Source organism: Mastigoproctus giganteus, chromosome 2 (genome assembly GCF_048544385.1).
Source record: "Mastigoproctus giganteus isolate SK-2022 chromosome 2, ASM4854438v1, whole genome shotgun sequence".
Classification (NCBI taxonomy): domain Eukaryota; kingdom Metazoa; phylum Arthropoda; class Arachnida; order Uropygi; family Thelyphonidae; genus Mastigoproctus; species Mastigoproctus giganteus.
Window position 1 is genome coordinate 96,513,512 of NC_143576.1, and position 13,989 is coordinate 96,527,500.

The 13,989-nt window shown below is 36.2% G+C and overlaps 1 protein-coding gene across 1 annotated transcript in view; it reads left to right on the plus strand.

Moving 5' to 3' along the window:
* LOC150089444 (uncharacterized) overlaps window positions 1-13,964 on the plus strand; it is a 73,773-nt gene extending 59,809 nt beyond the window's left edge. The window contains exons 3-4 of the mRNA XM_090389984.1: window positions 13,427-13,892; window positions 13,924-13,964. Of these exons, the coding sequence (XP_090246110.1) occupies window positions 13,427-13,892; window positions 13,924-13,964 (507 nt within the window). The remainder of the gene's footprint in view (window positions 1-13,426; window positions 13,893-13,923) is intronic.
* Window positions 13,965-13,989: the final 25 nt, after the last annotated feature.

Consider the following 13,989-nt stretch of genomic DNA (forward strand, 5'->3'; position numbering starts at 1 on the left):
CCTTATATCTGTGTGACACCACGTCTCTGATATCCCAACAATATCTGCCCAACAATATCTGTTAATGGTTTCAAACCTTATTTCCTTTTCTGTTTTGTTCTTTGTATTTTCATTGCTATCTTTTTCTTTGTACTCTTATTTTCTGTTTGATTTCTCCCTTTTTTGCCCTTTTCATACCAAGGGGGCCTGAGGGACATGCTTCAGTGTCTTTATTTATTTGCTTATTATTGTTGGGGGGTTCTTTCCCTTAAAACTGATATCTGAGACTGCGATATCCTCTATATTTAAGTCAGTGTTGTCTCCTGATTTCTTAATTTTTTTTGTCCATATTTAGATCCTTTTCAGTTGTTCTGTCCATATTATATTGTTTCTTCCGTTGGGAGAAATAATTTGATGTGTCTGTTCAAAATTAGACCTGTTACAACCCAAGTAATGGGATTTCCCGGTTTTGGAGGGAAAATCGCCTTGAACAAAGGAAACTATCTTAAATCTATTACTAGATCTAAGTTCCCCATTAAAGATAACCTTGATATAACCTGTTTTCTGTCTAATATAGTTAAATTTTGGGCCCCTGGAGGTGTAGGCAAGTCAAGGGTTCTGACAGTAAGATCATTACTGCTAGTGCTATAGCGATCACACCGTGCAGAAATACGCTCAAAAACACAAAAATATATAGAAACTATAAAGAACTAACAGATTGTTGATGTGAGAGGCCACCAGAGGCTGGTAAGACTTGTGCAGGGTAACCAAAAGGCTCCAGTCAAATAATAATCCAGTAAAACAGTGGTAGCCAAAGAGGCATTTCAGAGTGGCCATCTCATACATTGTAACAGATGGGGTATTGCAGCTGACGATCAAACCAGGTTCCATTCCTGTCAACCAAAAACAAGAGGGTATAGTTACAGTGGACTTGAACACCAATGCTGGTGAGTGAAAGATTGGAGGAATGTCGCTTGGTTTGACAATTCCCAATTCCTGTTTTTTCACCAATTTGGATTTCTTTCTAATATATTTTCAGTTGTTGCTAACTTTAGATAAATATGAAGCTAGAGACTTAACAATGACAAATCCAATTGTAATATGGTGGTTTTTTTTTTTTTTTTTTTATATATCCCAAACAACATTGACATATTTTTGGAAATGTGTTATTTACAGAGAAGCTTGGTTAGATTGGGGAATAAAAGGATTTAATTCTTACAAGTATAATTTCAACAGCATTTACTGAGCAACTATTGGATCAAGAGACTTAAAGCAGGTCAGCCAAAGAAAAGAGAAATAAATCATATAGCTCATTTTATTTGCCATTCCTGCTAGTGAAGCAAGAAAACTTTTTTCACTAGTAGGAATGTTTAACTGCAGAAAGCTGACTTTCAAGGAAAGTCAAAACGTTAAGTGATTTGTCAAGTTGGAATTGCATTGGAGGAAAATAAATTCAATGGATATTGGAATTGCATTGGAGGAAAATAAATTCAATGGATATATGTATGTGGAAATGTGTACTTGCAAACCAATGACTCCACAAGGGCATTGCCACACCACACAGTGACTTGTTTACACAATACTTCCTGTTTCTTCCTTATTCTTTCTAACTGTTCTAATTTCTTCTGCCCAAAATTTGGTATTCTGCTTTTTCACATTGTGCATCAGTTTGAAATGAGCTTCATTTGAAATTAGTTTTTCAGTAGGTTTTGTCACCTTCCTTAAACATGCATAGAAATAAATGTGTTGCAAACTTCCAACCTTCTTTTATCATCTTCACTACAATTTTGAACCACTTGAATTTAGTAGGAAAGTTGTGGAAATCCAATGTTCAGTATGGTTTGAATATTTTATTGATGTTTAATGCTTCTGGCAGTTTTCTGAATAAATGGTGTGGAATCACTAAAAATAGCCACACACAAATGCAATATTTTTGAGTATAAGACTGCTTCAGTGTCCTTCTGGTGGAGGTGTGGCTTGTAAGATTTACTAATGTTAATTAATTTACTAATTAACCTGGAGCAGTATTTCAAGATTTGAAATACTGCTCCAGGATTCTTGCTCTCATTATTTGTCCACTCAAATTAGTAAATTTTACAAAAATTCTTTATACAAATTTAAATAAAAAAAAAAAAAAATTACTATTAACCTTTTTTAAAATTTTACACAAGTTCAAAATGTGTTCAGATCTTTCTTATCTGGCCTGTAATGTGAATTTGAATACAGACATTTTTTATTTTAAATATTAACAAAATTTTCATAAGATTTGTAGAACTTTGGTTTTTATATAAAATTAACTAAAAAGGCTTAACTTGCTGATAATCAGTCAGGCATATTAATGCTTTTAAGAACATTGAATTTTTATTGAAGAGTTTGCCTTTCTGAATTGAAGAAAGAGAAAAAAAAATGCTTTAAAGTACATCCCTGGTTCTGGGAAGCTCACAATGAATCAAGTTGTATGTAGAACTAATAGAGCCTGCTTTTGATTTTTTTTTTAACATGGTAAATAATGGACCTATTTACAAAAAAAATTTGTAAATTATAAACAAAAGAATTTGTTTATAATTTACAGTTCTGCCATTCTCTTATACATATATTTGATTGTTTGTAATATAGTTTGTGCTATACTATTCTGGGCTTAGAGGGGAACAGGTATCCTGTGTGTTATCAGACACTCAGCCTAAAACACTGATGGATCCAATATCTCTCTGTTACAGAAGATTTAGGAGAAGTCCGGTTGGCCTGCCTCCCTAAAATCCACTCATGCACACCTTCTCGATGGTAAGCCCTGTTACGTCACTTAGGTGGGAACGAACGTGTAGAGTGGTTCTCTTCAAGACGCCTGGTCAGCGTGAAGAGGAAAAGACCCTCCAGCAATGAGAGCACAACAATACAAATGGCCCTCAGTCCCCAGCAGCTTTCACTCTCCCTCTTACGGCAGCGAGAGGATCAGAGTGGAAGCAGAGGGTGCTAAGAATCTCTGGGTACGACCAGGCTGCCATGCACGGAAATTGAACTTGGCCTGTTATAACGTACGATCACTCATCGGTGAAGACAGGATATTAGAGCTGGAAAAGGAATTAGAAAATGTGAATTGGAATATCATCGGTTTGGCTGAAACAAGAAGAAGAAATGAATCACTTATAAGTTTATCAAGTGGAAATCTGCTGTACGCCAATGGAAACAGTGAAAGGAGTGAAGGTGGAGTTGGGTTTCTGGTCCATAAAGATTTTAAAAACAACATTTTGGAATTCAAAAGTACATCACCAAGGGTGTCAAGACTAATATTCAAGATTTCTAAGAGGTACAAGCTAAAGATTATAATGATTTATGCACCAACATCGAGCCATGATGATGAAGAGGTTGAAGAAATGTACACTGAAATTGAGAGTCTTCTAGATGAGCAGAAAACCCACTACACTATTATTATGGGGGACTTCAATGCTAAGGTTGGAAAAAGGCAAAACAGCGCAGAAAGAGGAACTATAGGAAATTTTGGAATTGGTGAAAGAAATAAGAGGTGAAAGACTTGTGGAATTTGCAGAATCTCAAGGAATGTCAGTAATGAACCCTTTTTTTCAAGAAAAGGGTGAACAGAAAGTGGACATGGAAGAGTCCAAATGGATTAACAACTAATGAAATCGACTTCATCCTCACTAACAGAAGATATATTGTGAATGATGTTACTGTCCTGAATAAGGTAAATGTTGGAAGTGATCACAGAATGGTAAGATGTACACTTGATATAGATGTAGGAAAGGAAAGGAAAAAACTGACTCAAGTAAATAATACAAAGGTCTTTGAGATAATAGAAGAGGAGAAAAAGCAGTATGTACTGGAACTTAAGAACAAGTTTGAGCTTCTGCAGACTGCTCAAGACCGAGATGTCGACGAGGAATATTACAACTTTCTGAAAGTGATAAAGCCCAAGAAACCTATAGGGAAACAGAAATCCAAAGAAGAAAAAATTAGTCAAGAAACACTTGTCATGATGAACCAAAGACGACAAATGAAGAGCAAGAAAAACACTGACATGGAGAAAATTGAGTATACTGAGTTATGCAAAGCCATTAGAAAGAGACTCAGAGAGGACATAAGAAGATTTAACACAAGAAAAGTAGAACAAGCATTAAGGGAAAACCAAGGATTTAAATCAGCAGCCATGAGCAGTAATACAGAAAGACAAATGATACTGAAACTGAAGAATACCGATGGTGTACTTATAAACAGCAGAGAAGGCATAATTCAAATAGCAGAAGACTACTATAGAGAATTATACAAGGAGCGAGGGAATGATACCAGCAGTGGGGAACATGGATTGCAAAGTAGCAACACATACAACATATCCGATATTCTTCCTGATGAGGTAGAACATGCATTGAAGAAAATGAAGAATCGAAAAGCCCCGGGGGAAGATGAAGTTACTGTAGAGTTGTTAAAATTGGGAGGAAGAGACATAACACAAAAACTGGCAAGGCTCTTCACAAAGTGCATTAGAAAAGGTGTGATGCCTAAGCAGTGGAATAATGAAATCATAGTTTTGCTGCATAAGAAAGGAGATAAATCAGAAATTGGAAATTATAGACCAATTAGCTTGTTATCCCATATCTACAAGTTGTTCACAAGGGTCATTACTAACAGATTAGAAAGAATACTTGATGAGAATCAACCGAAAGAGCAAGCTGGCTTTAGGACAGGATTCTCAACTATGGATCACCTTCACGTAATATCACAGCTAATGGAGAAAGCAAATGAATATAAAACACCATTATGCCTGGCATTTGTGGATTATGAAAAGGCATTTGACTCCATACAGCATACGGCAATGTTTCGGGCGCTGGAAAGACAAGGCATAGATACTCCATATATTATGATTTTGAAGAAAATATATGAGAGTGCTACATCCTTTATTAGACTAGACAAAGACAGTAGCAAATTTAAAATCGAGAAAGGAGTTCGACAAGGAGACACAATATCTCCGAAGCTATTTACTGCTGCCCTTGAGGAAGCTTACAGAAGATGAGGCTGGTCGCAGAAAGGAGTCAATGTGAACGGAGAGTACCTAAACCATTTACGATTTGCAGATGACATTGTGGTCATAAGCCACGATCCCAAAGAATTAGAGGAAAATGCACAGTTAATAAGGATTTTGGACTAAAGATGAATATGGCTAAAACAAAAGTAATGATGAACAAGTATGCCACGGAAAGGGAAATAATGATTGAAGGAGCAGTAATTGAAAAGGTGGAGTCATATACTTATCTGGGACAAGTTATTAGCTGTAAATGGCTGGAAGTCAAGAGAAGAATAAATTTTGGATGGATAGCATTCAGGAAATATAGTCACATACTGAAGAGCAATATCCCAGTTTGTCTGAAACGTAAAATAATGAATCAATGTATACTCCCCACCATGACTTATGGAAGTGAAACTTGGGCACTCACCAAAAGAATGGAAGAGAAGCTAAGAACTACACAGCGAAGAATGGAACGAATTATATTGGGAATCAGACTGTTAGATAAGAAGAGAAACACATGGATTATGCAGCAAACTCAAGTAAAGGACATTCTTATCAAAACTAAAGAACTAAAATGGTCTTGGGCAGGACACATAGCTCGAAGACGTGATGACAGATGGACTAAGAAAATAACAGAATGGTACCCAAGAGGAGCTAGAAGAAAACCTGGAAGACAAAGGAGGAGATGGATAGATGAAATTCATGAGTTTTTGAGTAGTAAATGGATGGCCAGTGCTCAAAACAGAAGGAACTGGAAAGTTGCTGGAGAGGCCTTCATCCTGCAGTGGATTGAAAATGGCTGATGATGATGATACTATTCTGTACTGCTACTTTGCATTACCCTATTTTTTCACTAGTCCAGTACTATTTTGCATGCATTCATTAATTTCACATGCCGTTTGAATTTTTTTTTTTTGAATATCTATTGTGCAGCTTTCAATCATTTTCAGACAATAAAAATACAGTTCTCAAGGTATGAGCAGTTAAAGGATTCAGAGATTGAACATATCTTGATAGATAAATAAGTAGTATCCATAATATCTGGAATGAAATAACTCATCTAATTCCTGTTTTCATGTTTTGTCACTGAAGGTGCTCTGCTATAGTATTTGTCACTATTCATTAAAATTCTATTAACTTTAACTAGATGTATATACAAGGTATGATCAGAAGGTTCAGGGACTGACTTCATCTTGAAATTGCAGTATCATAGTGAGGTGAGATTTGTTGCAACATGTTTGGTGACACATAAAAGCACAAGTTACCTATTTACCTTCAGTCTAACTCAGATTCTCAATGGGGACAAAAAAATCATGGGTATTACATTCCTGACAACATCTTATTCCTTACTATTTAATTTCTCTCATTGAGTTTTCTTTTCTCCTGAGACAACTGGTTTTTAACATACAGGTATATTATATTAGGAGTGAGTGAGAAATTGATAAAAGGAAGATAGTGGATGTGATTTAATTCAACCACCTTTGCTTTTCATAAGCATTAGATGCCTAAGTGCTTTCAGAGGTAATGTCTCCGAATTCCTTGCTGGTTTGCACCTTTTCAACAGCTGTGATTATTGGTGGCAGTGTGGTGGGTATGGTTTGTTTTATTTATTCTTTTGTTTCATTCATCAATATATGAGGCCTAGATGGGATGAGGAAATGTTTGTCTATTGTTTCTACTTTCTAAGTGACAGTTAGTATTGATTTATTGTTTCCTTGTGGAAGTTTATTTTTGATTCACAGTGCTTTTGTGGGTGACATAGGCTATGAGAGTTAAATAAAAATAGTTTATATTTTATTATTTAATTCTTTGTAGTTTTTTAACCCATCACAATCATGTCAAGTGCTGAAAAAAGTGTCGACAGTATCTGGATGAATATCTAGCTTATGGTTTTATTGAAAGTCCATTTGACTCAAGACAGCCCATGTGCCTTATGTGTAATAGTTCTTTTTCAAATGAGGCTATGAAACCAATAAAGACTTCTAGATCATTTAAAAAGGAAACATCCTGATAACATTGGTAAACATATTGAATATTTTAAAAATTTTAAGCAGAATTTTACTTCCTGTTTCTTCCTTATTTGAGAAGAACACACAAACAAATGACGATGGAATGATTGTCTTATAAAATTGCAGAAATCATTTGAAAAACTGATAGTTCTTGTAAGTTTCTGAGACTGTTATAAGACCTGCATTAGAGACTGTAATTTCAACATTGATGCATCAAAATCCTTCCAGTATTTTAAAAGCATTGCCATTGTGCAATGATTAAATTCGAAAACGAATTTGAGATGTCAGTTAACATTGAAGAGCAGCTAATTAACAAACTAAAAAAGAGAAAAATTTTCTATTAAATTGACGAATCCACAGTTACTAAAAATAAGGCCCTTCTAATGGCATATTATTTTGATGATGATTGTAAATTGCAAGAAGAGATGTTGTTTGTGAAATCTATAGAAACTGACTGTAATACTGTAATTGAGCATCCATTTTTGCTGCTGTAAAAACATGGTTTGATGAAAAAGAAGTACCATTGGAAAATTATGTATCCTGTTACACTGATGATGCTACCTCCATGGTTGGAAGACAAAGGTTTTATAGCCCACCTAAAGGAAGTATGTCCCAAAGTGAGGTTCCTGCAATCCACTGCATTGTGCAACGACGTCATCTGGTTGCAAAAAATATTAGTCCAGTTCTTTATCAATCACTCAGTATAGTATATTTTTTAATAACTATACTGAGAGATCACATTTTCAGAAATTAAAATATGAAATAGAAAATTGTGTTTATGAAGAACAGTATGTGAGGTTTATTTTACATACAGAAGTCAGATGGCTTTCTAAAGGAAACTGTCTAACAAGATGTAAACCTTTTTTGATACAATAATTAGTTTTTTAGAAAGCAAAGGAGACACAGATTTAGCAAAGGAGATCAGCAAACACAAAAACAACTTATACTATATGGCTTGGATTTTTTGAAAACTTAATGAAGTGTCACTTCAAGGGAAATTAATTACACTGATAGACTACAGATGTGTATTAAATGCCTTCACTGAAAAACTGGAAATATTTGAAAGTGAGCACACTTTCAAATATTTCCAGTCCCTCAAATACTTGATGTACTTCGATCCTGAACCTCGTAATGTAATGTGAGCGCAATGTTCATTACGACAGTTTGCTGAAGTGTGTTCATAGCTTAGTACTGTACTGTATTTCACTTTACACAATCTCTATGCCATTAGGAGGGCACATCTAAATTAAAGTTATTTTCAAACTATTTGGGAGGGCTGGCGTTCACATAACTATCACTCAATATTATTTAGAGATGCATAGTCATCTGCAATAATCTTAATCCTTCTTTAGTTTAACCCGCTATTCCTTATTCAATTTAATGAGAAAACAATTTCATGGTATGCAAGAGTTAGCTGAAATCAATGAACCTCTCACTGAGAATGATCTTAAGAATTATTCAGATCATTTGTGTTCTTTAAAAGGTGAAATGAAATAATTTTCAGATTCATTTTCTTTTGAAGCGAAGCCAGGATGTGATTTTGAGTCTACTGGTGAAGAAATTCAAGAAGAACTCATTGAATTAAAATGTAATGAAGAATGCAAATATCAATTCGAAAAAAGTGGAATGGCCAAGTTGTGGATCAAAAACAACTAAACTTCTTTATCCAACAATGTGGTCTGAAATGGCCAAAGTACTTTGTTTTCCAACGTGTTATATGGTTGAAAGTGGATTTAGATAGTAAATAAGATATTAACAAAGAAAAGAAACAGAATTGATGCATGTTCAAGAGGAGACATTAGAATTAAGCTTACTAATATCATACTGAACATTGAAGCTAAGAAGCATCAGGCTCAAAGGATCCCATTGAATAAAAGGAGTAAGTAATAAAGTATTTTCTTATTTAAAATTTCATGGGGGCAATTAGGAAAAAAAAAAAAAGTTGTCTAAAAAAACCATTTAGGGGTGATAATTAAAGGTTGAAAAACACTGGTCTAACTGAATTAGCACCCGTTTAATGTGTCTTTTGTATTTTGTTGCATTTTAAAATGAGTAATTTTACTGAACATCAGATTTTGTTTCAAAAAGAAAGTGCAAAAAGAAACCCACAAGATGTTAAAAACAACTTTTAGTGAAGATGCTGTGTATTATTTGAAGAGCCTTTCACTGGTTTTCAGTTTAAAGAGGGCCATCTCTGTCGAAGATGATTGTTGCTCTGGCTGCCCCTGTCTTCCTCAATTTGAAAAAACCAGTGATTCCATGTTCAGGAGCAATCAACGTTTAACTATAGTGAAGTTGCTAGTGAAATTTGTATTTATTAGGTCACTGTTGAACAAAATCCGAGAATTAGGGTTGAATTTGAAAGTGTCTGCAATTCTGCCCAGACACGATAGAAGGGAGTATATGATGAGAGCCTTGTCGATCAATTCGGCCCTGGAAAGAATGTTCAAGACTTAAGGGGTAGAATTTATTTCAGCCTGGACTGTACTTGTTAACAGGAGAAACTGCTTCTATAGGGATGGGATACACTTAAATAGAAAGGGTGCAAGAATATTTGCTGATGCTATCGAGGCAGTGTTAGGTGGGTCGGAAAACTGATAGCTTGGGGGGATACAAGGACTAATAGTTTAACAGTAGCCGTAGGCAGAGGTGAAGGTGATTCTTGCACAACTTCTATTAGAATAAGTAGCTACCTGGAGCGTGGGATGTTGGGGGTTTCAGGGAAGGATGGCAGTCATCCTGAAATAGGTGGGTAACTAGGAATAGGAGTAGGAGCATGTATGCTTGCATGTATACCAATGCTAGAAGTATAGTAAATAAATTTGATGAATTTCAAGTGTTGGTCAAGACATCAAAGGCAGATATTGTTGGGATAGCAGAGACGTGGTGTCACTCAGATATAAGGAATGCTGAACTGGAATTTGGGGAGTACAATGTGTACAGAAAGGATAGAAAGGGAGGAGGTGTTATGCTGTTAATTAAGAAAAACATAAAATCAAAAGAAGTGTATCCAGTTGATATAGATGAACAGTGCACTGTTGAGTCAGTTTGGTGTTACATAAGCACTGCAAAAGCAAAAATAAGAGTAGGAGTGTGTTATAGGCCTAATGACTTGAATGAGTACAATGAACAATTGTACAGAGAAATAGTGGGCTAGTAAATCGGAATGTCTTATAATGGGGATTTTAACTTCCCAGATATTGACTGGAACTTGTGGGTTGGTCACTGACACACTAGTCAGACTTGTGGATTTATTGGTTGATTGTTTTCTGCAGCAGCATGTTCGAGAGGCAACCAGAGAAAGTAATACTCTTGATCTGGTTATAAGCAGTGATCATTTGTGTATTAAGAATTTGCAGATAAAGGAACCACTAGATGGTAGTGATCACAGTGTACTGATGTGGGATTTAATTACCATCAGGGGTAAAGGAAAGGGTTTTTGCTTCCGTAAAGGTGAGTACAGCGGTCTCAGACAGTTTTTAAATTCTGTACAGTGGGATCAACTGATGATGTTACCGACAGTAAATTCTAAGTGGGAAGCATTCAAGGAATTAATCGTGGATGCTACTAAAAGTTTCATACCTATTAAGAAATATTGTTCAAGGTTTAGGCCTAAATGGTTATCTAATGAGACTCGTAACAGAAGAAAAATGCATGGGATGATTATAAATTATCAAGCGACTCAGAAGCCTATGGCAGATATAAGCTAGTCTGTAATCAGGTCACAAAGGAGGTTAGGCAGGTGAAGGCAGATTTACGAGAAATCCTTGGCAAAAGATGCTAAGAAAAACAGCAAGGATTTCTTTACTTATATAAACTCTAAAAGGAAGGGGATGAATCTGAGTGGTCCACTTGACATTGCTGGTTCGACTGTTGATGATCCTGCTCAGATAGCAAACAAACTGAATGAGGAATTATTAAGGTTTGAAAATGGCAGAAGGTTATCAAATTGTAGCAGGATACTTAATGATTTTGTAATAACTGAAAGCAAAGTGGAGGAGAAATTGTTGAAGTTAAACATAAGAAAAGCACCTGGGGTGGATGGGATCTATCCAGTTATATTAAAGGAGGTGGCAAAGCAACTAAGCAAACCCTTAGCCATAATTATGAGAGCATCCTTAGATTCAGGGGAGGGCCCCACGGACTGGAGATGTGCAAATGTATCCCCAATTCACAAATGAGGATCGAAGAGTAATTACAGACCAGTTAGTTTAACTTCTGTTCCGGGTAAAATAATGGAGTCACTGGTTAAAGATGCATTGCAGGATCATCTAGTCACTGGTTAAAGATGCATTGCAGTGATCTAGACAAGACTGCAGCAATAATTCAGACACAGCATGGGCTTGTTCAGGGGAGGTCCCCACAGACTGGAGATGTGCAAATGTATCCCCAATTCACAAATGGGGATCGAAGGGTGACACGAGTAATTACAGACCAGTTAGTTTAACTTCTGTTCCGGGTAAAATAATCGAGTCACTGGTTAAAGATGCATTGCAGGATCATCTAGACAAGACTGCAGCAATAATTCAGACACAGCATGGGCTTGTTAAGGGAAAGTCTTGTCTGACAAATTTGATAGGATATTATGATGTGGTTACAAAGGAACTGGATGCAAAGACAGAGGGTGGTAATCAATGGGTGCTGCTCTTCGTGGACTAATGTTATTAGTGGAGTCCCACAGGGTTCGGTGTTAGGTCCACTGTTGTTTTGTATATTTATCAATGATATTGATGAAGGTATATCAGGCTTAATGTCGAAGTTTGCAGATGATACAAAGGTTGGCAGGGTTGTTAATGACAGTAATGAGTGTGCTACTGCAGCAGGATCTAGATAATTTGGGCAGATGGGCTAAGAAGTGGCAACTGAAGTTTAACTTTGACAAATGCAAAGTACTGCATATGGGTAGAAGTAACCCCAGAGAAATGTATCAACTGTGTGGTACTACACTTAAGATGGTAGAAAATGAAAAAGACCTGGGAGTAATTGTGCAGTTCAGAGATGAAGTTTTCTGAGCAATGCAGACAGGCTGACAGTGAAGGTCATTGGGTTTTGTCAATGATATATAGGAATTTTGCTAGCAGGGAGAAGGTGATTGTCCCTCTGTATAAGGCAATGGTCAGGCCACACCTTGAGTACTGCGTACAGGTCTGGAGGCCTCATTTTAGGAAGGATGTAGATTTACTTGAGCATGTACAGAGAAGGGCAACAAGATTGGTGAGGGGAAATGAAGGGATCCTCTTACCAAGAGGCTTAAGTTCTGCAAATTGCAGTGGCTGGAGACTAGGCACCTGCGCAGTGATCTGATTGAGGTATATAAAGCCTTGAATGGGTTGAGCACACTGAATTCTGATGGGATCCTTCCACTTGTTCAGATTACGAACCTAAGGGGGCATAAATTCAAATTAAGAAAAGACAGATGTAGAATAGACGTGCAGAAATTTGCCTTTAGCCAGCGGGTGGTTAATTGCTGGAACAAACTTCCATCTGTCGTTGTGGAAGTTGACAGGTTAAATAAATTTAAGGAGGAACTGGACAGGCATTTGGAGGGAATGGTGTGATTTTTTTTTTTTTTGGCTGATGCTGCATAAGCTCATACACTTGCTTTCTTGCATCACATGCCACTACTACTACATGGCAATTATATTTGGAAATGCAACTTATTTCTCCCAAGTTTGTACCTTGCACTCTCACTGATGGTCACTGAGTGTTGAGCTCTTGCATGTCGGACTCCTTGTTGGGGTGTTGCTACTGACCACACTTTGTTTTTTCCACCATTACTGGTGACAAACTGAGTGTGTGTCTATGACCTGAAAACAAAAGCTTGCTCCTATCAGCAGAAGACTAATCTTCTCACAGGCCCAGAAAAGCAACAGTCTTGATCAAATGTGCAGATTGTGCGTATCATTTTTGATTCCCAGTGAACTGGGAATACCATGAAACAATTCTTGCAGTGATTGAGCAATATTTTTCAGGTAAAATGTCTGGAAAAGTTTCTGGGAATTGACACTTGCATCATGACACTTGATGCTTTAAATTCAATAATTTCTTTTCAGCACTCAATCATTGTGGTCTCCCACCTGCCTTATTTATTGGATGTAGCTTTCTCTGATTATTTTTTTTGTTTTTCAAGCTTAGCACATCTATGAAAGATTGTAAATTTGCAAAGACTGAGGAATTCAGCATAGCAACTGCTAGTAATTCCAAAAGAAGCTTATTAGGAATGATTTCAAGTTGCAGCATTGGAATAGATGTATACAGTCTGTCACTTCAAAGGAGTTTCATCTGAATAGCTACTAAGGTTCACTTCCAAAATTTTAATTCAGTCCCCTGAACTTTTTGATCACACCTTGTATACTTCTTTCTCTTAGTAAAAATTTCTGTAATAAAGATAACTGATATGTTTTTTTTCCTTTCTTCCAAGCTAATGAACCAGGATATTAAGAAGGAAACACCAGAGGAGGCGATACGAAGTTCACATGAGTATATGAAAAAACAGTACTGTCCTCTACTCAGTAAGGTAAATTATCCTAATAAACACTTAAAAAGAACAAAATCAAACCTTAGTGAAATAAGCACTCATATGACAAGTGAAGCTTCACCTCAGAATTTGAGTAGTTTTCTTTTGCACAAAGGTGGAACACAGTTGCAGTATGAGGACAAATTATTGCATGAGTTGCAGTCTTCTCAGATAGATAAAGAAAAAAATGGCTGGTGTGATGGCCCAGCAGTTGAAATAAATAGTAGAGAAGAATTTCCAGATTTGCCACCAAAATATGTAGATGTTAATAAATCCTTGAATACCAAGCCGTCAATACAAACTTGCTATGTACCAGAATTAAAGGATGTTGCAAAATTTTTATTGGAAACTTCCATGCCTCAGCATACCAGTGATATAGGACTTGGTAGTGATATATTCAGTACTAGGAGTCAGTCTTCTGAAAATGATTGTATTGAAATAGAAATATTTAATATACCATTGTCTGT